The sequence below is a fragment of the Diceros bicornis genome, chromosome 15 (genome assembly GCF_020826845.1).
Source record: "Diceros bicornis minor isolate mBicDic1 chromosome 15, mDicBic1.mat.cur, whole genome shotgun sequence".
Taxonomy (NCBI): domain Eukaryota; kingdom Metazoa; phylum Chordata; class Mammalia; order Perissodactyla; family Rhinocerotidae; genus Diceros; species Diceros bicornis.
The window spans coordinates 28,055,526-28,079,547 of record NC_080754.1 but is presented as its reverse complement, the minus strand read 5'-3'; the positions used below and the strand labels follow the sequence as shown (position 1 = coordinate 28,079,547).

The window sequence follows — 24,022 nt, the reverse complement described above, 5'->3', positions numbered from 1 at the left end:
AACTAAGCATTGTTTCCTACATGACCAAGTGTTTTAAACCTTTTTGATATTTTTGATGAACTTCCCCCCAAATTCAAGTCTTTCTTTTGACTTAAAAAGAAAGCTTTGAGAATTTCCAATCAGCTCTGAGATGTTTCCAAGAATTTGTTCTCTCTTTCTACAAAGAGGAAGATGTAAACTCACGAAACTTATTTGGTACGTTAAATTACATGGGAAGCGTTATCAAATAAACCATAACAAGCCTTCCGAGGTAATATTGTGTGGGTAAATGTTACTAACGTAGGTTTTCTTTTCTAAAAATTATCTAACATTCCAAAAATTCTGATCTGTCCTGGTTGTCAGTCATAATTCTAGTCATTATCTCAAAGTGTTGTATGTTACAGAAATAGCCGAGTGTCTTTGCCAATTTGCCATTTTGGAATGTTGGGTCATACGCAGGCACTTGTTTTACTCTCATGTTTCATCTTCAGAGAGATTCATGGAAAGGACCCTGACACTTGCTCTAAAATACAGGTTTCTGACAAACTTTCAGATTACAAAACTGATCTGGGTAGGAAATCACAAAACTGTAACTGAGAAATTAGTGGCCTCATGAAACTGCAAACAGAAGATCAAAAGTTGACATCGTAGGACTGAATAAATTGATGAGGATGATTATAATTTTTATGACTCCCTGTTTGAAATATTGCTGATATTTAACGTTTTGTTTTTCCAGAGTTAGTAAACCTTTTTCTCTTTTCTCGTTAAGCTAACTATGACTTACAGCAATTTGTAAGCAAAAGGGAAGCATTTCTCTTTTTCTCCCTTATCTTATGCCTCCAGCATTTAAAAACTCTTCAAGAGTAAGTATTCTTATTTTCATGGCAATATAGTTATTTGTATAAGTTCAATAAGAATCTGTTTCCCTTACAGCAGGGCAGAATTAGAAACGGGTTATATTGCCAAGGCTTTGACTGGAATGTCATATTTGACAGAAACATACACAAACTTGGATATGACCGTACAAATTTGAGAAGCAAACACTGGACTTTCCGGAATAAAGCCACTTAAAAATATTGCCCTGGCACCTTGCTTACAAGGTTCCCAGAAACCTCACCAGGCCAGTAAAGAAGGGCACTTCCCTGGCAGGTGCAAGAACTTTAGGATATTTGGGGGACCCTCAAGAGAAAAGAGGAATTCACACAAATCTGTAGGTATCCCAGGTCAAGTCTGATGACAAGTCCTTGGCTTGACTTTTCCTGGCGTGGAGGTGCCTTTCAAGTTCAAGCTGAGATTCCTTATAAAAAGTTCCAGCAAAGCAGATTTAAAAGAACCTATATGATCAATTGCTACTCTTGCTGTACTTATGTAAATCATTGGGCAAAGTTTATTAAAACTAGAGTTAGTTTGCAAACCAATGACTCTTAATTTCACTGTCATTGGTACAAATGTAGGTAAATTTAGCGAGCAAACTTATGTTTCAATAGAAACTGTAATACACATTTGTGGATGTTGGATTTTGGTTCTGTTCATTAAAAACTTCAAGGTTTTTGTTTTTTATTTGTAAATTGGACTGGATCCTGAGTTCTTCTAGTTTGCTCAAATATCTGGTACAGATCTCCAAATGGACGTTTTCAATTTTTTCTTTCCTTTTCATTTCCAATCATTGAGAACTAAAATCACGTTTTTTCCTGAAGCCTGGGAACCTGAAGCTGGAGAACTTGATATAAACCTAAGAGAGCGCACCACGACAACCCATGTTGGGACGATCTTCACGCCTGTTTCTGTGTAAGCCACTCAAAAGGTTTACCTGAACACCTGATGACATCATCGGAGACATTTTAAACTGCAGGGGATTCTTCAATGCTGACATCCAGAGATCTTCTTGAATAACCATACCCTGGGCTCAGAAATTGGTTTATCATTTGCTCCAAACCCATTAACTTTGCTTTTCTTTTCTAAAAATGCTTCCTATTAAATACCTGGTTACTTGCTGACACAACATAGGTCTAACTTTGGGAGACCCTTTCTATGTTCCAGAGATGATCCAAAAGCCCTGAAGGGAACTCAAACCAAGGAACTAGACACCGTCAGAGGTTTCTCTGCAGCATCGTTGTCATGGAGACTGGGTCCTATTGAATTCTTGGATTGCAGGGGACCATACTGAAAACGCCACAGGGAACAAGAATCATGCCACAGAAGTACATCGCAACTGGGATCTCCCAAACTTTGGCTGGCTTCATCCTCTAGACACTGACTTCTCCGAATGCTCAAATGGACTCGTGACAGACTGCAAGTTGCTGTGCACAAGACAGCCTCCTATAGATGAGTAATACATGACTCCCAGGTTCTTACATTACTTGTTGGACGATTAGACAGCAGGCTACTTGGCTACATCAGATTTCACCTGAGCTTCCAGGCAGTAACCTTGATTGGTTTACAGTCACCTTCTCCGGGATTCCTCAAGGACTGAGGTCCATTATGGAGGGGATACTAAAATTTGGGCTGTCTATTTTGCTATCTGTGTGGTTATCCATGCAATTATAAGTGATGAACTTAAGTGTTGTTCCAAAGCCGTTGATCAGAGTACTAAAATATTAGTGATGCAAAGCGTAGCTCTCTCTCCCCACCCGGTACTCAAAACTATTTTAAAGTGACGGTAAAGCAGTTTCATTCCTCCCATCCTGATCTTTGCCCTTTCACAGCAGAAGGTAGCTAGAGAGGCCTTCACCCCCGTTCCCGAAGACTGAAGCCTGATCATAAGAGGTGGGAACTGAAACCGAGCATGAAAAAGTTCAAAAATCTGCCCTAGAGCCAAAAGTTTTGACATAAGCTTTGCTAACTGCACCTGTGCATACTCAGCATAATCGGCTGTTGTCTAAAACTAACCAGGTCTTCCTGTCTCTCCTCACTATATGAGTGAGCTGTCTTTCCCAGAAAGTCAAGGCCCAGACATCAGGATTCAACCTCACAAGGCCAAATGCAGGCTGATGCCGAAAACTAACCAGAAAAGTCCAGAAGGTCAAGAGAAAGGAAATTCAGTCTTCAAGGCCAAACACAGGCTGCTGGAAGGTGCCAAGCAGCACAGCCACATGCTCCTGCTGCCCTACCTCAAACCCGGAACATGCTCTTGTTCCCCTACATAAAACCACGGCACATGCTCTCCCTCCCCTACTGAAAACCTCAGATACAAACCTCAACCTTTTTTCATTCGACCAGGTGGATCTGAGTTCTAACTCCCGTCTACTCATCTGGCTGCCCTTCGATAGTAAGGCTCTTTCCTTGCCACAAGCCTGCTGTTTCAGTTCCTTTACTTTTTTGGCCCTCCTGTGCGCTGGGTAAATGAACCTGTGTTTGGGATCGGTAACAAATATGATTAAGTTTTTCAGTAATTTACGTACTCTTGCAGAGTGGGGAAAAGCACATTAGAATTCAAGTGCCTCGCCCGACACAGAGAATGTCAACAAATTAGCTTCTAAGAATACTTTATTCCTTGGTTTAAAACACTTATGTCAATTGGCAGCAATTGTGGCACAAACTGTACATAACAGATTCGTCACTGTTTTCATTGTCCATTAATCCATTTTCTCATTGGATTAATTATCAGTTGAGTCTTCATGGAACAATTACAGGGACCCACGTGCCTATGTACCTCACTCCCATAGAGATTCCACTCTCCTCCATTCTGATATTGTTAGTTACTGGAAGAAGTTAACCTGCCTTGTCATCAACACGTGGTTTCTCTGCTCCCTTCATTCTTGCCTGAAGGTCCCTGCTAGAAGCTACAACCAGAGATTGGGTCTTCTGGAAGAAGCACCCAAAAAAGACAGCCTGAGAAAGGGATATAGGGAACAGATGCATGATTACAGCCTTCCTAGAAGAAGCTGACACACCCACCATAGCAGATACCGGGAGGACCTGACACTCAGGACTCTAGGACTACAGGGTCTGGGAACAGATGACTTCAGGAACACAGACTTTTGAGCCAATACCGACAGAATTCACAACACGAGACTGAGTAACACTGATGAGAGAAATCTGCTGCTTGCTATTTGTTGCAGAATTTGTGGCTGTTTCTCTCAGAATTCTGTTGATCAGTTTTACTGTTTTATTTTCTGATGGGCATACAATAAGGTCCCCTTTTATGCTTTCTGTTCCATCTCCAAACCCTCATTTTTGCAGGCTATGACCACGACTATAACAACGGCCAACCTTAATTGATTATTGGTTTTGAATTTAAATCTTTGCTGGATTGACATAGTCATCCACTATACATGAAAAGGAAAAGAACAATCCAGTTTTAAAGAGAAAAAATATTTCTTCGCCTGGGCCCAGCCTATCAGGATCCGGGCACATATACGAGGTCCTACATACAGTGACTGTGAGTCTGAATATGGAAAACTGTGAGTATATTTTACAAGGTAATTAATTCTCAGGAAAACTGTAAAATGATCCCCTAATAACTGGAATTTAGAGGAGTTCTGGGTCACATATTTATGCTTGGGAAAATTCCAGTGGCCCTATGAACATTCCACAAAACATTTAAACTATAATTTGTAGATAGCTCCACTTAGTAGTAGTGTCCATGATAACTGGATAGGAACGATGACATATATTGAAAAATTGATACTCAGCCCGTGCGTGATCACTTTCGTGGCCGTCTGAAGAGCCCACAAGGCCGCTTCAGTCCCAAGGGGTGGCCCAGGCTCAGAGCCCCCTTGGAAGCCCCGCCCAAGAAGCAGCAACCGGAGTGAAGATGAGAAGAGCGGTTGGCAGACCTACGCACCTGGCCCAATGCTTTCCCAGCCAGCATAAATGCCCATAGCACTTCCACAACTTTCAGCTGATGTGGTAGTACCAGAAACACAGTTCCTGCTTCAGCCCCAGTGGTAGCAGGTGGAATCTGCCAACGGATACAACCACAAATGCGCTGGCAAAACATTACTTCATCAAACACCACGAGAAACTAGAGCAACAATTCAGAGCAGAAGGAACATGACACTTCTCCAGAAACTGACCCTGAAGTCACAGAAATTTACAATCTCAATGGCAGAGGATTCAACACAGGTGTCATAAAGAAACTCCATGAGTTGCAAGAAGACTCAGAAAGTTCAATGAGCACAGGAATAAAGCAGGAATAAAATTAATGAGAAGAGTTAATACTTCACCTGAGAGATGGAAACTATAAACAAAAATCCAAGCAGAAATTCTGGATATGAAGAACACAATAAGTCAAATAAGAAATAATCTAGAATTCTTAAAAAATAGAGCTGACGGGGGTCGGCCCAAAGGCGTAGTGGTAAAGTTGGTGCACTCCACTTCGGCGGCCTGGGGTTCGCAGGTTCGGATCCTGGGCGTGGACCTATGCACTGCTCATCCAGCCATGCCGTGGCAGCATCCCACAAACAAAATAGAGGGAGATGGGCACAGTTGATAGCTCAGGGCTAATCTTCCTCAGTGAAAAATGAAGATTGGCAATGGATGTTAGATTAGGGCCCATCTTCGTCATGAAAAAAAAAAGAGCTGATGTTTGCAGGAAAGAACTAGTGATTTAGAGGATAGACAAATAGAAATCCTTCAGGTGGAGGAGGAGAGAGAACTAAGATTTAAAAAAAAAATGAAGGAATTGTTCAAGAAAAATCCGACTCAACTAGAAAAAGCATCCTAAGGACCATAGGTATTTCACAGGGAGAAGAGAGGGAGAAAGGAGCCGAGCGTTTCTTCAAAGTAATAATAGCTGAGAATTTCCCAGGACGCGGGAAGGAACTGGACTGACAAATACATGAAGCCAATGGAACTCCTAATTACATCAAGGATAAATGAGCTTCTTCGAGGCACATAACAGTAAAACTGGCAAAAGTCGATGACAAAGAGAGTGACGTCAGCATCCTGGCGGAGTGAGCTCTTCCCTTAGACTCTCCCTGCTGAGATACAATGGAAAGGACACTCATAAATCAACAGAGACATTCAAACAACACAATAGATGTCTGAGAGACCCATGCAGCCATATCTCTGAACGTGGAGGTGCAGAACTGCCCGGGAGGCAGTGGAAAGAGGTAAGGGGAATCTCCTCTACCTCCCCCACTGGCAGACACTTAGGGCGCAGGACCACTTGCAGCTCTGAGAGGAGAAGGGGGAGGGGGCAGTCATTCGCGGGAATGCCTTCGCTCTCTGAGTTGCCTCCCAGCCTGTGGGACAGCTCCACTCTGAGGAGGCTAGGCAATCACTGGGCCATATTCACCAAGCCGAACATCCCAGGAGGGCAGAGAGCGAGGACAGAGCTGGAGCACCTGCGGGCACGTGCACAGGAATGAAAGCGCCCCTCCCCCACCTGGCACGCAAGTACTGTTGGTCAGCCAGAGCAAGAGACCCCCGCCAAGGTGCCGGCACACATATGTGTAAATCAGCGGCGTCCAGCAGTCAAATGCAGATAGGCTCCGTCAGCATAACTTCCAAAGGACAGACACAGCCGCCAGGGAATGGGCAGGCTTGGAATACACAGGTCCTGCCACCACCCAGAGGCAGAAGGTGGAATTTGTAACCTGATACTACCACTCTGGGATGGATCAAATCCACAACAACAAATAGTATGGAAGTGTATACTAAGACACGAGACCAGAAGTAAAATGACAAACACCCAGAAATCAATCCTGAGGGCACCGCTATTTACAATCTAAATGACAGAGAATTCTCAATAGTTATTATGAGAAAACTAAAGAAGTTACAAGAAAACTCAGAAAAATTGTTCAAGGAAATCACGAATAAAATTAACGACCAAAGGGAATTCTTGACAGAAGAGATCGAAACTATCAAGAAACATCAATGAGAAATGTCAGAGAGGAAAAACACAATGACTGAGATAGAGAAAAGTCTGGAGTCCTTAAATAACAGAGCTGAAATAATGGAGGACAGAATAAGCAATTCAGAGGACAGAAATATAGAAATGCTTCAGATGTGGGAGGAGAGAGAACTAAGATTAAAAAGAAATGAAGACATTCTCTGAGAAATATCCGACTCAATTAGGAACTGCAACCTAAGGATTATAGATATTCCAGAGGGAGAAGAGAGGGAGAAAGGAACACAGAGCTTGTTCAAAGAAATAATAGCTGAGAATTTCCCAAACCTGGGGAAGGAACTGGAATTAAAAGTAAAAGAAACTAATAAAATTTCTAATGACACCAGTCTAAAAAGACCTTCTCCAAGGCATATATTAGGCAAATTGGCAAAAGTCAATGACAAAGAAATAATGTGAAGGGCAGGAAGGCAGAAGAAAAGAATCTGCAAAGGAACCCTTAGCAGGCTTTGAGCAGATTTCTCAGCAGAAGGCTTACAGGCTAGGAAAGAGCAGAACGATACATTCAGAAATCTGAAAGCCAAAAACTTTCAGCGAACAATAATCTACCGAGCGAAAATATCCCTCAGATATGATGGAGAAATAAAATCTTTCCCAGATAAACAAAAGCTGAGGGAGTTCCTCGCCACAAGACGCCCACTCCTAAAAGAAATGCTCAAGAAGACCCTCATACCTGAATAATAAAAAAAGAAAGGGTTTGAAAGCTGTGAGCGAGGAGATAAATGGCAGACAAAAATGACCATGACTTAACATTACTTTAAAAATGAATTTTCATTTAATTAGCAATGACCAGGCTCAGCCTGGGACTGGGTGAGTGGCCAGTATAGCCGGAGGCAGGGACCCAAGAGGTGCCACCCTGATGACCAGCCGCCCAGCTCTTATCCTGGCAGGGAGGCAGAGGGACGGGCAGCAGGGCAGGGTGGGACTAGGCCTCCCCAGACTCTGGGGCCTGGCCTTCCCAGCCTCCTGCAGAGCTGGGGCTCCAGCACGCGCCACTCCTACACTCACCCCATTCCAGGCATATGCCCCTCCAGGCCTTGGCCCACGTTTCTGGATGCTCCTCCGATGAGGCCCAGGCCCACACCACCGCTAGCACTCCCATTTAGGAGTGGGCCTGAGAGCCTCTCCTCAGTGTTGGGCAGCCTGGGCTGAGCTGTGCCCTCTGAACACACACAGACGGGAGACCCACACAGATTTGTGAGCCAGATGCACACCTGGGCTCCGGGGCTCAAAAGGCCTCATGCCCCCCTGCCCTGACCATGCGACCATGGACTACGGGCTTCGCAGACAGATGAGGTTTCTTCAGCTTGACTCATAAATGTAGGCCCCACGAATTGTAAGGGTGGCCACTGAAGCCAGTGAAAGCAAGGCCCCAACTGGGCTGCCTTTCTGCCTGTCAGCGAATATCCTGCAGCCCTCCCCACGACCCACGGTTACCCCTGAGTTGAGCAGGATGAGAGCTGAGAACAAGCTTGCACCCCAATGGAGCTTGGGACTGGGGAGACCTGGCACCACGGAAGAGGGAACACAAAAGAGCTGCAGTTCCTAGGGTTGAGCGAGGCTGGCCAGGAGCCCAGGGAGCCAGAGCCAAGCCCTGGGTGAGGCTGGGCCTGGACACAGCGGGGCCTGAGACCACCACAGTCAGGGTGGGAGGAAGAGGGAAGGGCAGCCTCCACTGGGACTCTTCGTGTAGAGAACCGGAGCCATGGCCTGCATCGGAGGTCACCTACCTCCCCAGTCTGGGCTGACACTCCCCAACGATGAGCTCCTGCCCCAACACACAAGCTCGGGCGTGCACACACAGGCACACAATGTCCACGGGCCCGGGGCTGTTCATCTGGCCCTTCAGCCACATCCTGCCCTCTCGCTCTCACCATATCCTGGTTTCCCCTGGACACCAGGGGGACAGGAATCAGTGTGGTGGTGCCCATCCTCACCTCCTAAGGCAGCAGTTCGGAAACTTCAGGGTGGCAGCATCACACCGGGCACTTTACAAATATTCAGATTCAGATTGCAGCCCACCCCAACCCCGAGTTTTGGAGTCGGAGCCTGGGGCCCAGGAATATGAGAAGGTGGTCCTTGGAGGAACACAGGGTGGTCTGTTAGCAGTGTGAAGGAGAAAATAACCAGAATCATACCGGCTGCATACACTGTGTGCCTACTCTGTACCTGGTGTTTGCATGAACCACCTGATTTCATCCTCATAGGACCTGCCAGGAATGGACCATTATTTCCCACTCTCAGCCTCACTCACTGCCCACTGGAGGATGCACCGTTTGACATGGTTCCCTCCTCCTCTCTGCCCCTACCCAGAGGTCTGCTGGCTCCCAGAGTCTAGGACACGCCCCCCCCACCGCCAGACACAGGACTAGAACCGGCATCTGACTCCCCAACAGGAGGGAGTGACCAAGGTGAGACCCACTTGGAGGAATGATGCAGGGTGGACTGTGAGGGGGCACACCCCACTCCTCCACTTCCCTGTCTTGAGGCCGCAGGAGGGCACACTCCTAGCCTGAGGGCCAGCCACAACCCACACAGGAGCCTCCTGTGCTGCCAGGCTGGAGCTGGCCAGGCTGGGCGAATTCCCAAGCAGCGCGCGCCCCCTGCAGTCAGACAGGGTGGCCGCAGGGCAGAGGCCAGGACTTGGCTAGGCCGACATCCAGGCACTGCTGGGTTTTCTCTTCCATCATCTCCAGTCCTCGCTTTGGTTGTTAGGGTTCCCCGTTTGAAGGGTGAGAGAAATGTTCAGTGTCTTACACTAGATCGCAGAGCCAGCCAGTATTGAACCCTGGCTGCCCCCACCCCGGGTCTTTGTCTCAGCCCCCAGAGGCCCCCTCACCGCCCCACTCCCTTGATCCCAACACACAGTGCAGCAGGGCAGCTGTAGGAGGCAGGCAAAGGGTGTTTAATGGGCTTTCAGGGGTCTCGGCACTCTCGCCAGGGGACTGGGCAAGGATAGGGCTCAGAGAGTCTCCACGCGGGGCTCAGGAGGTGAGGCTCAGGTGCCGGGTCTCCTGGCATCTCCGGGTGCAAATGGGTGAGAGGCAGATCGAGCCGCCTCTGGGGCCTGAGCAGCAGGGGCCACACTGGGCCGGCCGGCGTGCATCTAAACACAGAGTGGAGGAGGTCAGCTCTCCAAAGGTGCCGGCCCCAAACCGCATGACCCACCAGCTCGGGAGCAAGAAACTGTCCAAGGTGCCACCCCCCTAGGCAGAGCCAAGGGAGTGGGCAGGACCCACAGAACATCACTGCAGGGGCCCTGTGGGCGGGGCTTGTGAATTACCTTCCCCGCAGCAGTCCTAAAGCTCCACTGCCACCTGTTTCAAACATTGAGCTTCAGGTTAAAAGTTGCCCGTAAATAAATGAATCCACCTCCCCAAATTATTGCTCACTGGCCTAGTCTCAGTCCTCATTCATGGCTAAGGAAACTGAGGCCCAGAAAGGGTAAGGGACTGGCCCAAGGGCAACGAGCAAGTGAGTGGTGTGGTCTCTTCCCTTTGTTTCTCCAGGGACCCCTGGTGTAGTCTGCAGGCCTGTGACTCTACTTTCAACGCTCCGCTGGCCTATGATCCGCCGCCCTCGAGCTCGGAGTGTTCCAGCTTCAGCACCAGCGAAACATGGAGGGGGGCTTTCCCTAAACCTGTACAATCTTCAGATGCCCTTTCCCAACACGACGGGCACATGCGCATGTGTGGGCACAAACACACACACACCCCTTACCTCCTGGAGGGCTGCAGCCTCACCACTCCCTGGGGGATCCTGCCCTGCTTGGTACAGATCCAGAGGTTGGACCTGGCGGCCAGACCCCAGCCCAGGGAGGGCTTCGGGAATGGGCATGGAGGGGCACGTCGGGAAGTGCAGGTTCCGCGTGGGCACCCAGTCAGGCCCCACCACTCTCTGCAGCCCGACAGCTTCGGACATGTACCTGGGGAGCAACAAGCCAGATGGAGGTGGTCGTGACCCTCCTTGCCTGGTGCCCCTCATCTTAGGCAGGACAAGGCCCAGCGCTCGTCACCACGGTCAGCTGGGGCCTGTCTCATCCAGGCTGCAATGCCCTCTACCCCATTTCTTGGGGCAAGAACCCACAGAGGCAAGGAAGTGGGGGCTCCAAATGCTCCCACAAGGCCCTGGGGAAAACCCCAAAACAATAGGAAGAATGAGCGGAAGGACCTGGGAGCTCTGCTAAGGGGCCAGGCGAGATGACCCAGCTTCACCCCACCCCACCAGCCCCAGGGCCACCACTCAGGCCTCTGGTTTGCCAACTCACTTGGGTCCCAGCGCTGCACAAAGTGTCCAATACCAGTTTTTTGCACAGCCAAGGTCGAAAGGGTTGTGTCCATGTAGGTATTGGTACTGGAGGGGGCGAGGGTGGGAAGAGGAGCTCAGATCCAGCAGGACTGGGCAGGCCGCCCCCACTGCCCTCCCTGAGCCGGTCAGCTCAGCCCAGGGCTGCAGCAAGACTCCAAGGGTAGGGAAGCCGCAAGGGTCAGCCAAGGCCTCCCCCAACCCACTTCCGAGGAGCTCTCTCCACGCGACCCCTGGCCCCGCACCCCCAACTCCTGCCGCCTCAGGGATCCCTCCACCACCTGGTACCCCCTTTGGCAGCATCCTCCCCCTCTGTGTCTCCTTTGCCCACACACATCCTCCTGCTGCCTCCTTCCAAATATGCTTTCAGATCTGCCTTGTTCTATTAAGCTGCTCCAAAGACGGCTCCGCACCCTGCTCCCCCTACTTCTCTGCTTTCCCACCACTCATTACTTCCAAACTTGTGCCTTCACTGAATTTCACTATCTGGAAGGGCAGTGCTTTCGGGCCCAATCATATTTCCTACCCAAACTCACGTGGCCCCGGAAATCGGCGTTCAAAGTCCTGAGCGCCTAGTGCAGTAAGGTCAAGACGAAAGTTCAAGTCCTCTCCTGGACACACTTGACCCAGCTCTCGTCTTCCTCGCCCTCCACCCACCAGCCTCATCCCCTCCTCCTCCCCAGCGCAGGCCGACTCTCACCCCGACTTCGAGAGCCCTAGCTACAAAGTGCTGGTCACGACCGAAAGGGGCCCAGGAGCACATCCGCCCACCACCAGCTCTCCTGTGTCCCATGCCCCTGTCACAAAGACGTTGATCTTCAACAGTATTCTCCACCAAAATGAACCAGGACCCCAGGCAGGGCAGCTGAGCCCTGGGGGAGGAAAAGTCAAGACAGCTCCAGAATGTCCCATTGTGGCCAAAACCAACACCAACCATTGTGAGAGTTTGAGTTCTGCGTCCTTTAGGGTGTTTAAAGCATTTAAGGGAAACTAAAAGCTTAAAAGACTTTGATTAAATTTACATTCAAAATTTCTAATTTAGAGAAATATATTTTCATTCATGAGATGTATATGGAGCATAGGAAAATGCTGATTGTTCAGTGCTTCAAGGAATGATAGCTGTTGAAGGAATTTGTAAGAACTGACTAATACAGCAGAGCACCATGCTCCCCCAAATGGCCCCTCTCAGCTGGGAACGGAAGCCAGCAGCTCTGAGCTTCCCACACTGTCCCCTCTCACTGGCTCCAGACCCGGGTCTCCTGCTCCCATTGCGAGTCTCCAACGCCCTCAACCTCCACAGGCCCAGAGCAAAGTGGGCGTCTTCTTGTCCCGTCTCCTGCCCAACTCCCTGCTGCCTCTGCTCTCTCGTTTCTTCCCCAGGGTTTATGGCATCAGGCTTCTCTCTCTCTCTCTCTCTCTCTCTCTCTTTCGTTCTCTTCCACCCAAAGCCGCATGCATTCCTTTGTCTGCAGGTTCACTCTTTGCTCATAAATATTTTGAGGCTTCAACAATGTTCCGGGCACTGCGCTGGGGACAGAGGACACACCATGAACAACAAAGCCAGTCGTAACTTTCAGGGTGGAGAGGGCAGCTGGGGGTGGCAGAGCAGCAGGGAGAGGGGATCAGCGAGAAGAGCAGGCAGACTAGGGCAAGACTCCACGGTGCAGGCCGAGGAGCATCAGCCAGGTGAGCAGAGGGAGCGGGACCCCGAGAGCCTGGGGCAGGGCCCATGGCAGCTGCGTTCCATTCCACATGGGGCTGTGTGCGGCCAGGAAAGATCAGTCTGAGGACTGCCTGCTGGCGGTGGCCTCGTGGAGAGCGCAGCATCACCGTGACAGCGAGGACAGAGGCTGAAGTGGGATGAGGAAGGTGAAGAACGATGCTAGTGAGCACAGCCAACTCTGTCAGAAACTCCGGCTGTGCCGAGGGGAGTGTATGACAGTTGGAGTGGAGGCCTGTGACGTTAACGGAGATTTACTTTGTTTGTAAGATGAGAGAGACATGAAGACGTGGCAATGATGATGCCAAGGAACGGTAATAATAACAACAACAAAGTCTAGGACACTTACTTGTACCAGCCATTGTGCTATGTGTCTTACACATATTAACCCATGCGGCCTCCTTTTACAGATGGGGAAACTGAGGCACCAGGTGGCCAAGCAGTACTCCTAAGATCTCCACGCTGGCATGTTGTGGAGCTGGCAAGTGAATTTACATGGTCTGGCTCCAGTGCCCTTACTATGAACCACTAAGCAAGTGGCCCCAGCAGAAGCTGCGGTCAGGGGATGCAGGCGGGAAGGGAACGAAGTGGAGGTGTGTGAAGGATGCCTGAAATGGGATCTGCAGGTGATGGGAAAGAGCCCTGCCTGGTGAATCACAGAGTGCAGACCCCAGTCGGGCTTCTTAAGGGTGGAGACCCCGGACTGGAAGAACCCCATGCGGAGCAGTGCAGGGGGCGCAGGGGTTAGGTCCCGACCCGAGGCTGAAGAACCATAGGATGTGGGAAGGGACAGTGCTGCCCAAGAGAGGCTGAAATGATGGACTGAGGATGGAGAGAGAAGGCATGCAGACAACAGGGGGCTGATGAGGAAGGGATGAGCAGAGGCGTCACACGGGAGCTGTGAACCAAATACGGGGGGAGCAATGGAGTGGTGATGGGAAGGATGGGAGGAGGTGGGCACAGAGGGCTCCTCTGTCCTTTCAGCTGCCTCGGTGTCTCCAGCCCCTCCCTCATCACTGTGGCCCACTACAGTCTTCCTAAAAAAGCCTTTACTCAAGTCCCTGTCCTGCTGAAGGAAACCCACGGCAAGGATCTCCACTTTTACCACTCCACCTGCCACTGTAGCGGAGGGCCGAGACAGTACAGGAAGACAAGAAAAAGAAATAAAGCCAGACACGCTGGAAAGGGGGAAATGAAACTGTCCTTATTCACAGATGACATGAATTTTGAGGTAGAATCAACAAAAAGGCTACTAGAACTTATAAGTCAATCCAGAAAAATTCCAAGATCCGAGACAAACATACAAAAGTCCACTGTATTTTCTAACAATAATAAGCAAATGTAAATTCAATTTTGCAAAAAATTTATAAGAGCACAAAAAACAAGGAAATACTTAGAAAACATCTAACACAAGGTATGCAAGCTGTATATGCTGAAAACTACACAACACTAAGGAAAGACATCAAAGAAGACCTGAATATGGAGAGGTATCCCATTTTCGTGGATTAAAAGATCAATACTGTTAAAAGGTCCATTTTCCAAAGCGGTCTATAGGTTCAATGCAATCCAAGTGAAAATCTCAGCAAACTTAGTTCTAGCAATTGACAAGCTGATTCTTAATTTATATGGAGAATCAAAGGAACTAGGATAGCCACAAGAACTCTGAAAAAAAGAACAAAGTTGGAGATGTCACATTGTGTCATTTCAAGACTTCATAGAAAGCTACCAGTGAAGACAGTGTGGTAGTGGCAACAAAAGAGACAGTTCAGAAATACACCCACATCTATATAGTCAATTGATTTTTGAGCAATGTGCAAAGACAACTCAACAGAATAAGGACTGTCTTTTCAACAAATGCTCTTGGAACAACCCACACGCAAAACTATAAATCTTGACTCATACCCTGCTTCATATCCAAAATTCAACCCAAAATGAATAGGAGGCCTAAAGAGAAAACCTAAAACTATAAAGCTTCTAGAAGAAAACATAGGAGAAAATCTTGGTGACCTCGGTTTAGGCAAAGATTTCTTAATTACAACACCAAAACACAAGCCATTGAAGACAAAACTGAAAACGCACTTGATCCAAATTGAACACTTCTGATCTTGGACAAACACTGGCAAGAAAATAAGGCCAAAGGCTGGGAAAAAGACTGCAAAACACGTAGCTGAATCTAGAAGATAGAAAGAACTCTTTAAATCTAATACTAAGAAAACAACATAATTTTTTGAATGGGCAAACGATTGGAACAGACATTTAATCAAAGATATACAGATGGCAAATAAGAACATGAAAGGATGCTCAACAGCATTAGTCACTTGGAAGATGCAAATTCAAACCACAATGAGATACCACTACACGTGTCTTAGACTAGCTACAACGGAAAATCAGAAAACAAAAAAAGGTGACAATGCCAAATGTTAATGAGGATGCAGAAGCAACTGGATTTCCCATGCACTGCTTGTGGGAATGCAAAAGGGTACAGCCATTTTGGAAGACAATTTGGCACTTTCTTATCAAGTTAAACATTCAGTTACTGTCTAACCCAGCAATGCCACTCTTAAGAATTGACTCAAAGAAATGAAAACTTATCTTCCCATGCCTGTACACGAATGTTTATAGCCACTTTCTTTATGATCACCAAAACCCAGAAACAACCCAAATATCCTTCCGTTGGCAAATGGATAAGTAAGCTGTGGTACATCCATATGAGGGAATAGTACACAGCAAGAGAAAGGAGGAAAGAACTCCTACGGGCAGCAACGTGGAGGAATCTCAAACGCATTATGCTAAGTGCAAGACTCCAGACTCAAAAGGCTATGATTTCATCCACACGAGACTCTGGACAAGGAAAGACAAGAGGGATAGAAGACAAATCAGTGGTTGCCAGGGGCAACAAGTATGGGGAGAAACCCACTACAAAAGGGGCTTCAGAGAATTGTGGGGGGTGATGGAACTGTTCTAAATCTTAATTATGGAGGTGGTTGCAGGACTGTATGCATTTGTCAAAACTCCTATTACTGGGCACTAAAAATGAGTGAATTTTACTCCATGTTAAAAAAAAAAAACAAAACCTGTCCTGGCTTCCAGGTTTCCACCACACCAAGAGAAGGCTCCAGCTGACTTTCGTGCCTTTTCCATCTGGCCCGAGCCCAGCAGTCCACTTGATTTCCCATCCACTTTCTGCTCCAATTACAACTGTCCCCTCAGCATCCTCAACATTCCACAAACTTTCCGGTTTCCCTGACTTTTTGCAAGCTCTGCCCCTCACCTGCAACGCCCTTCGCTCGGCCTTCTGCCCCCAAACCCTCTACACCGCGGTCCTCTCTGAACTCTCCATTCCCTCTGAGTCTGCGCTGCGCTGCACAGCACAGGGCAGGCCCCTCTCTCAATGTGCACGGGCGAAGGGCGGGAGATTCTCTGACTTCAGGCGCCTTATCAACAGGAGCTCAGGATGGGGCCAGCCTCACCTCCATGCCCAGCCTTCAAAATAATGGATGCGCAGCCTAGCATTCACTAGGCCCTCGACGCAGTGCACCTGGGAGGGAGAGGGACCCCCGAGCCCCTAGAGGAGGTGAGATCTGAGCTGAATCTGGGCCTCAAGGCCTCACGAGGCACCTTCAAGGGAGGTCAGGCCATGAGGACCAGGGCGGGGGAGAAAGGGCGGAAAGTGTGGAGGTCCTGAAGGCCCAAGGTGACCGCCCAGAGACCGCTTTCATGGCGCCCCCGGAGACCCGCGTACCTTGTCCTCGTAGGAGCGCTGGGCGGTGCTCACCGACCTGGCCTTCATCAGCAGAAGCACCAAGAGAGGCACCAGGAAGCCGGCAGCGGGGACCACTACGACGATGCTGCCCACGAGCTAAGGAGCTGCGCCCGCAATGGACCTCCCGGGCCGGGACCCTCACCCCGACTCCGGCCCTGACAGACCCGCGCACGACCAGCCAGTCCATCCTCTCCCCACCCACCAACCCCTGGTAAACCTCACCCCACCCTGCCGACCTGGTCTCCGTGCCGCCCTCAGCGTCCTCCATCCAAGACCCCGCTAGATTGCCCACGCACCGCAGTGCCTCCTAGCCCCACCCATCGCCTGGACCCTACCACCCTCCCCTGGTCCAGACTGGTCCTCCCCAGGGGGTTTCTCTCTAACCCCGCCCACCACTCGCCCGCCCCCGGGACCCCGCCCTTCGGCTGTCCTCGCCCTGCCCACAGCTCGCCAAGTGGACCCTGCAGCCTGGTGGATACGCGATGACCTTGTCAATGGAGAAGGGCAGGTGGGTGGTGCGCAGGAGGAAGACCATGCAGGTGACAAGCATGGAGCCCAAGTACAAGCATAGGCACAGGAGGAGCAGGATGAACAAGCCCAAGTTCCGGTGACCTATGCAATTGTTCACCCACCTGCAGTGGTGGTCGAAGTCCTGAGCGAGAGGGAGAGGGGGCAGCGTTCTGGACACCAGAAGAGGACAGGTCAAGCTCCCCGGGCCAGGCCTACAGCCAGCCGTGGGGCCCTTGGGCATCTAGTGTCAGCCAGCCCTGGGGTAGGACAGGGGTGCCTTTCCTCCCCCTGGCCTGACCAGGCTCAGCATAGATGTCGATGCTCCTGGGCGTGTCAGCACCTGGGTCGGCAGGGGCCAGCCTCCCAGGACAGGTGCAGGCAGGGAGGCAGTGAGCTGCATGAGTGACCAAGAGTGGCTGGGAGTTACTGCCACCCTTGGCCTTAGCAGTCCCGGAAGTGGTTTGAGGTCTGCTACTGGTCCCCTGTGCAAGTGGGCCTCCTGGTCCCAGGCAGGTGCAGAGCGGGTGGGGGTGTGGGCCAGAAGGGGGCAGATGAGAGGGGCGCTCACCTCCACACAGATGTTGCACCAGGGGCAGTGGTAGGTCCGCGGCGGGCGGTGGAAGCAGCACTGTGGGCACCACTGCAGGCGGAAGGCTATGTGCTTCACCCAAACCACACGCACCGTCCTGGGGCCCTGTTCGTTGGAGCCTGGCATGGGAAGAGGATTGGGCAGCAGCGGCAGGAGCCCTTCGTCACACTGCTGCTGCCGGGGTGAGGGCCGCCCCGCAGCATCACTGGCCTAGGCAAGGAGGTGTGCAGGGGAATCCTAGTCCGCACTGAGGAAGCTGACCAAACCCAGAGAGGCTGGCAGTCCAAGGGCAGGTAGACTTCCAGCCAGAGGACTTCTGTGAGAACGCAGGCCTTTGGAACTGTCAGTGATGTAAGGAGTGTGTGCAGTGGGAAGGAAGAAGACACAACTGAGTGGTTGCCAAGAGCTGGCTTCTCTTCCCAGCCTGCCCTGGCCCTGCCTCCAAGGCAACTGGAAAGCCTCCAGAATCCTGTTGTACCGCATCTCGGTGGCTTGGGAAATGAAGCAACAGAAGCAGGGCCCAAGTGAAGGGGATGTGGGGTGACGGGGTCTTGAGGCCCGAGGAGGGGACAAGGGAGGAGCACTTTAGGAATCTTCCCTGCACGCAGGACCCTTTAGGGTGCTACCTCCTTCTCCCACGGGCCCGAGAGCTCACCTTGGTGCAAGATACCAGGGTCGGAGATGTTTAGAAACATGAGAATGCCGAAGGTGAGGACGAAGAGGGGTCCTGTGACAACAGGAAAGGCCCACTCCCCATTCTGGGCCAGCCATCTGCAACTGAGACCAGAGCAGGACTCAGCGCTGATCCTGGAGTCCCAAAGCTCCACGCGGGACTCACTCCACCTCGTCCGGACTCACAGACCTCAAAGCCTGCTCTAAATAGCCAGGGCAGTGACAGACCCAGAGAGGCTCCACCAAATGTCACCCAATACTCCTAGCCACCAACAGCTCCCAAAGGCACCAAGCACTCTATGCCTCTGTGCCTTTGCACATTGGTTCCCACTGCCTAGAATATCCTCCCTTCCCTGATGCCTCTTCTGCACTTCCCCTGTCCGGACTCTCATGATCTGTCTTCCTTTCTGACTCTGTAAGAAACCTGCCGGCTTGTGTGGGAGACTCACGGGAAACCAAAGAAGAGTCCGCTGACAGCGACCAGCAGGACTCCACTGAAGGCAGCGAGCAGGCTCGGGACAAGCCAGGGAATTGGGACCTGAGGCGGGGGATGGCGCCCCTTCGTGAGGGGCATGCCATCCTCCCAGAGCCGCATGGCCGGACCTCTGGTGCCCACAGGCTCCCTCCCTGATACTGGCTCTGAGAGCCCTATGTTCCCAGCGAACGCTGAGGCCATAGTGAGCTCAGAAGCCTCAGCCCAGGGTGGAAGGCAAGAAGTCCCAGTGTGACATCACAGAGGATGAGGAGAATGTGGACTAGGGGCTCTGCAGCCTGTGACTGTCACTTCCCACAGCAACCACCCCACCCCCACCCGTGCTGGGGACTGAGAGGTCCTGCCCCTGTGAGCTTGGCTTGCACACCACATGAGATTACACAAACACATGGGGAGAAGGAGGTGATTCCAATCACCCTCTCAGGCAAAGTGCCAATAGAAGCCAAAAGTGCTCATTGCTCATCTGTCTGCAGTTTTTCCTTTGGACTCTTCTAAAATTATACTTTGGGGGAGGGGGCAGCAAAATAATTTCGCAGGCTTCCTCATTTCCAGGCTTTTCATGACACAATTCTGGTCGATGAGATATAAGTGGATGTGTGTTCAGGGTTTCTAGGACAGCTTTTGCCTTCCTGATAAAGGGGGAAAGGACACAGTTGGCACAGCTCTGTTCCTTCTTCCTGTCTTGAACCTAGATGTGCTGGCCCGGGGGGGCCCCTTTGACCCGTTAGCCTGCCCCTCAACATGCTACACAGACAACATGTGAGGACCTTGTTGAGTCACTGCCCCAGCCTTGACTCCTTCCCCCTGAGCTGCGTATTATTTGAGAAAATAACTGGCTTCTCTCTTACGTGCAGCTGACAGTTGTCATTCGTTTTAGCCACTGAGCGTCTGAATCCCTCTGTGTTTGGAAGATTCCCCCAACTGGGACCCAGGGGCCACCAATGAGCCTCAGAGCATCTACCACCGACCGACTGGGGAGTCTTGGCCGACAGGCAGCCACCGCACTCATTTTCAGAGCTCCTGCGTGTTGAAGTGTAGTGGCCATTTTGGAGGTCACTTCAATTTCAACAGTGATTGTATTCCTCGTGGACATGGGCCAAATATGTATTTCCAAGGTTCCTGCTTTGCTTTAAAAGCTTAGGCTGATAGTGAATGGGAGTAATTGAACTAGAACATTCTGAGAAAGTTAATTTGATTAAAAACAGAGAGCAGGGGACGGTCCAGTGGCGTAGTGGTTAGTTCGACGTGCTCTGCTTCGTCGGCCCAGGCTTTGCGGGTTCGGATGCCGTGCACAGACCTACACCGCCTGTCAGCCTGACTGTGGTGTCGACCCACATGCAAAAGAGAGGAAGATTGACACACTTCTTCGCCCAGGGCTAATCTTCCTCAATCAAAAAAAAGAGGCAGATTGGCAACGGATGTCAGCCCAGTGTGAATCTTCCTCAGAACAAAAAGAAGACAGCACAAGTCCCTCATCAACTCACAATGATTGTTACTTTTAGTTTCTTGTCTATAGAAATGTTATGTTTCTTCCTGATGTTCAAATTAAGAGGTTGAAATCAATGTAGAAGAATACTGTCTTATAATTTGCTTGATAAAATTATATTTTAAAAACTAAAGTTTACAGCTTTAGAATTTTCATTTGTCAGAATTTTGTATAACTCTATATTTCTATGCACATTTAAAATACCTACATACAGAGAGATATTAAAAACTTTTAAAGGTATATGTATAACAGAGAGAAAGAATTGGTAGCCTGCAAGAGAAATGACCTTTGAATAACAGTCTGTTGTCAACACGATACAGTAAAAAGTCCTTATTTGCTTTCTGCCTATTCCACCCAGTGGTAGACAGTCATTATCTCAGCGAAAACCTAAGTGAGTCATCTGAATGGGGTCTATTCACGTACATGCTTTTTTGCTGTTTTGAGACATGTTATGACCATAGACAATTCTAAACAAATTAGTAGAATGATAGGAGAGTCCTCACTTCTAACAAAAACGGAAAATGCTGAATGTTTGTCATGGTACCTTCTGCTATGCCATGTAAAGGGCTGCTAGTCTGATGAATAACACGGCCAACACTACGACCCTTTCTTATCCTCAGGCACCTGGACTCATATAGAGCAACAGCTCTCTGATGTTGCTGTTTTCTGACGCTGAGCTCCAAATTCAGAAGAACAAAATTGACCTTGTGTCTTTTTGGCTGCTAGGTACACCACAGGCTGGCTCCGCCATCTCAGAACCCATGACACGGCACTCTCAAGCATCAAAGAATGTGAAAAACATAGAGATAGAACGAGCGTGCTCCATATTTTCTTCGTGTGCTCAATGACATTCTAAGCACTGCCTTACTTATTGGGCCCACATTGTGGGGTAAACTGATAAATTAGAAAGATGATTTCATGTCGGTTTTCTATTGGTAAAGTCTTATCAATGTGAATAAGTTTTCACTAATTTGGATCCGCTTGCAGAGTCAGGAAGAGCACATTCGAAGTCAAGTGCACGGCCCAACACAGAGACTGTCAACAAACTGGCCTCTAAGAATATATATATATATATTTTTTGGAGAGGAAGATCAGCCCTGTGCTAACATTTGCGAATCCTCCTTTTTTTATTTTTATTTATTTTTTTGCTGAGGAAGACTGGTCCTGGGCCCACATCCGTGCCCGACTCCCTCCACTTTATATGGGACGCCGCCACAGCACGGCTTGCCAAGCGGTGCGTCGGTGCGTGCCCGGGATCCGAACCGGCGAACCCTGGGCCGCCGCAGCAGAGCGCACGCACTCGACCGCTTGTGCCACCGGGCCGGCCCTATAAGAATATTTTATTCCTTGGTTTACAACACTTATGTCAATTGGCAGCCATTGTGGCACACGCTTTACATAACAGAGTCCTCAGTGTTTTCACTGCCCATTAATCCATTTTCTCCTCAGATTAATTACCAGTTAAGTCTTCATGGAACAATTACAGGGACCCATGCACTTATGTACCTCACCTCCATAGAGATTCCACTCTTCTCCATCTGATAATGTTGGCCTGTGTAAGAAGTTGCCCTGCATTGTCATCAACACATGCTTTCTCTGCTCCCTTCATTTTTGCCTGAAGGTCCCTGCCAGAAGCTACTGGCCAGAGATTAGGTCTTCTGGAAGAAAATCAGAGAAGTGCAGCCTGAGAGAGGGATACAGAGAACAGATCCATGCTTACAGCCTTCCTAGAAGAAGCTGATGTGCCCACCAGAGCACACACCGGAGGGATCTGACACTCGGGACTCCAGGACTCCAGGGTCCAGCAACAGATGACTTGAGGAACACAGATTGTTGAGCCTGGGTTGACAGAATGAGAATTCACAACATATGACTGAGTAACGCCCATGAGGGAAATCTGACGGTGCCTATTTGTTTCACAATTTGTGGCTTCTTGTTTCAGAATTCTGTGGACCAGTTTTACTGTTTTCTTTTCTGATCAGCATACAATAAGGTCCCTTTTTATACTTTGTGTTCCGTCTCCAAACCCTGAATTTCACAAGCTATGACCATGACTATGACAATGGTCAAACTTAGCTGACTATTGCTGTTTAATTTACATCTTTCCTTGATTGACATATTCATCCAAAATATATGGAAAGAACGATCCTTTTTGAAAGAGCAAAAATACTTCTTCACCTGGGCCCACCTATCAGAATCCGGGCACAGATCATAAGAGTTCCTCCACACTATCACGGTGAGGCTGAATATGGAAAGCTGTGAGTTACAGCTGGAATTACAAGCTAATGAATTCTCAGGAAAACTTTACAATCATGCCCTAATAAGTGGAATCCAGGGGAGTGCTTTTGCACAAATTGAAGCTTGGGACTATTCCAGCTGCCCTGTGAACCTTCTGGGAAACATTTAAACTGTGATGTGTAGAGAGCTCCACTTGTTAGTGTCATGATAACTCTACAGGAACTTGAACATACATTTACACACAGACACTCAGGAGGCTGCTTAGATACACACAGTGCCTTTACTGAGTCCCTGTACTGATCACGGCAATGTCATTATTGTCAAAGTTTCCATAAGAACTAGTTCTCTTACCTAATTGAATACATCAAATCTGTTATCATGCCCATGACTGAAATGTCACTTCTAAAAATAAATTTCATTTAATTAGCGATGACTAGCCCACAATGAGGGAACGAGAAGTATACCTTATAAGTAGAAACATGCTAAAAATACCTCCCAGAAAAATGGTACCTGTCCACTGGCTTTATAGACGGCACGTCAGGAACATTGGACAGCGTGGGGCTCTCAGAGAACACCTGGAGGTTTCTCACTACATGCCTGTAGCGAGTGGCAGCAAAACCTGGAGGAGAAAGCACACTTGATCTCGACCTTGGAATACACAAGAAGATAGGTTCAGCAAAAAACTATATCTGGAATTTGGGAAGCATCTAAGTGACTCTCCAGGCAGAGTTTAATTCTCTAGTCTTAGGGTCTTACAGCTCTAGATCTCTGGCCAGAAATCAAGGAGGTCTTTGGGTGTCTTTTACTTACACCTCTTCCTATTTTACATAAACAAAAGAGCCCAAGCAGAACACGACATGCACAAGTTGAAAGCCCAGGTCCTCCCAGCACATGCGCTGCCACCGCTGCCCTGGTCGCCGTGAGGTTTCGTTTCGATATCCTTGCCTAAGGGAGGAAACAGGCATAAACAAACAGTATCAATGTGTGTAAAAATATAGCTGCTAATTGTGAGTGTGTATGTCTTCTAAAGATTAATTTACATTCATGATAATTTCCTAATTATTCCTAATTTCCACTTCCTATAAAAACTGTAACGAGGTAACATGTTCAATTAACGATATTGTCAAAACAATACAAAACAAAATACCACAGCTGAGATGGAACTTGAAACATTCGCTCAGTGAAAAAGAGGTATTGGAGAAAGTTGTGTGAAAACCCGGTCTGGGACATTTTGCCTGTGATAAATCGCTAGCTGCTCCTGGGGAACAACTAGTGTGCTTGATCAAATCTGGTAGATTTTAATCAGATTAAGATTTCTTCTACGCAGTTACCAAGAGGACCCAGCCAACCGTCCATCAGAGGTCACATTGTCTTGAACAAGACATTTATTTGACCCCTTTCCTTCTTTTTCTTT

The 24,022-nt window shown here is 49.0% G+C and overlaps 1 protein-coding gene across 4 annotated transcripts; it reads right to left on the bottom strand.

Moving 5' to 3' along the window:
• Positions 1-10,115: 10,115 nt before the first annotated feature.
• Positions 10,116-23,429, bottom strand: LOC131414540 (palmitoyltransferase ZDHHC19-like). Of its 4 annotated transcripts, XM_058555551.1 has the most exons (8): positions 18,841-18,965; positions 18,375-18,496; positions 17,699-17,838; positions 17,100-17,272; positions 16,600-16,705; positions 11,100-11,185; positions 10,553-10,757; positions 10,116-10,149 (listed from the first exon to the last, which is right to left on the bottom strand). In XM_058555551.1, the coding sequence occupies exons 1-8, from the start codon at positions 18,963-18,965 to the stop codon at positions 10,132-10,134; spliced, it is 975 nt and encodes a 324-aa protein (XP_058411534.1). In that variant the 3' UTR covers positions 10,116-10,131. The 4 variants fall into 4 exon arrangements, 1 of the variants encoding a protein (XP_058411534.1); XR_009222197.1 differs by lacking the exons at positions 10,116-10,149; positions 10,553-10,757; positions 11,100-11,185; ... (2 more) ...; positions 17,699-17,838; positions 18,841-18,965 and adding an exon at positions 23,119-23,429 and having other exon boundaries at positions 18,469-18,496; XR_009222198.1 differs by lacking the exons at positions 10,116-10,149; positions 10,553-10,757; positions 11,100-11,185; ... (3 more) ...; positions 18,375-18,496; positions 18,841-18,965 and adding exons at positions 21,961-22,028; positions 23,119-23,429.
• Between the last annotated feature and the right edge of the window lie 593 nt (positions 23,430-24,022).

Coding starts and splice junctions, on each gene's coding strand:
- LOC131414540 (XM_058555551.1), bottom strand. CDS start 18,965: ATGCCCCTCACGAAGGGGCGCCATCCCCCGCCTCAGGTCCCAATTCCC. Junction 18,497..18,840: donor GGACTCTTCTTTGGTTTCCC/GTGAGTCTCCCA, acceptor CTCTGGTCTCAG/TTGCAGATGGCTGGCCCAGA. Junction 17,839..18,374: donor CCCTGGTATCTTGCACCAAG/GTGAGCTCTCGG, acceptor TTCCCATGCCAG/GCTCCAACGAACAGGGCCCC.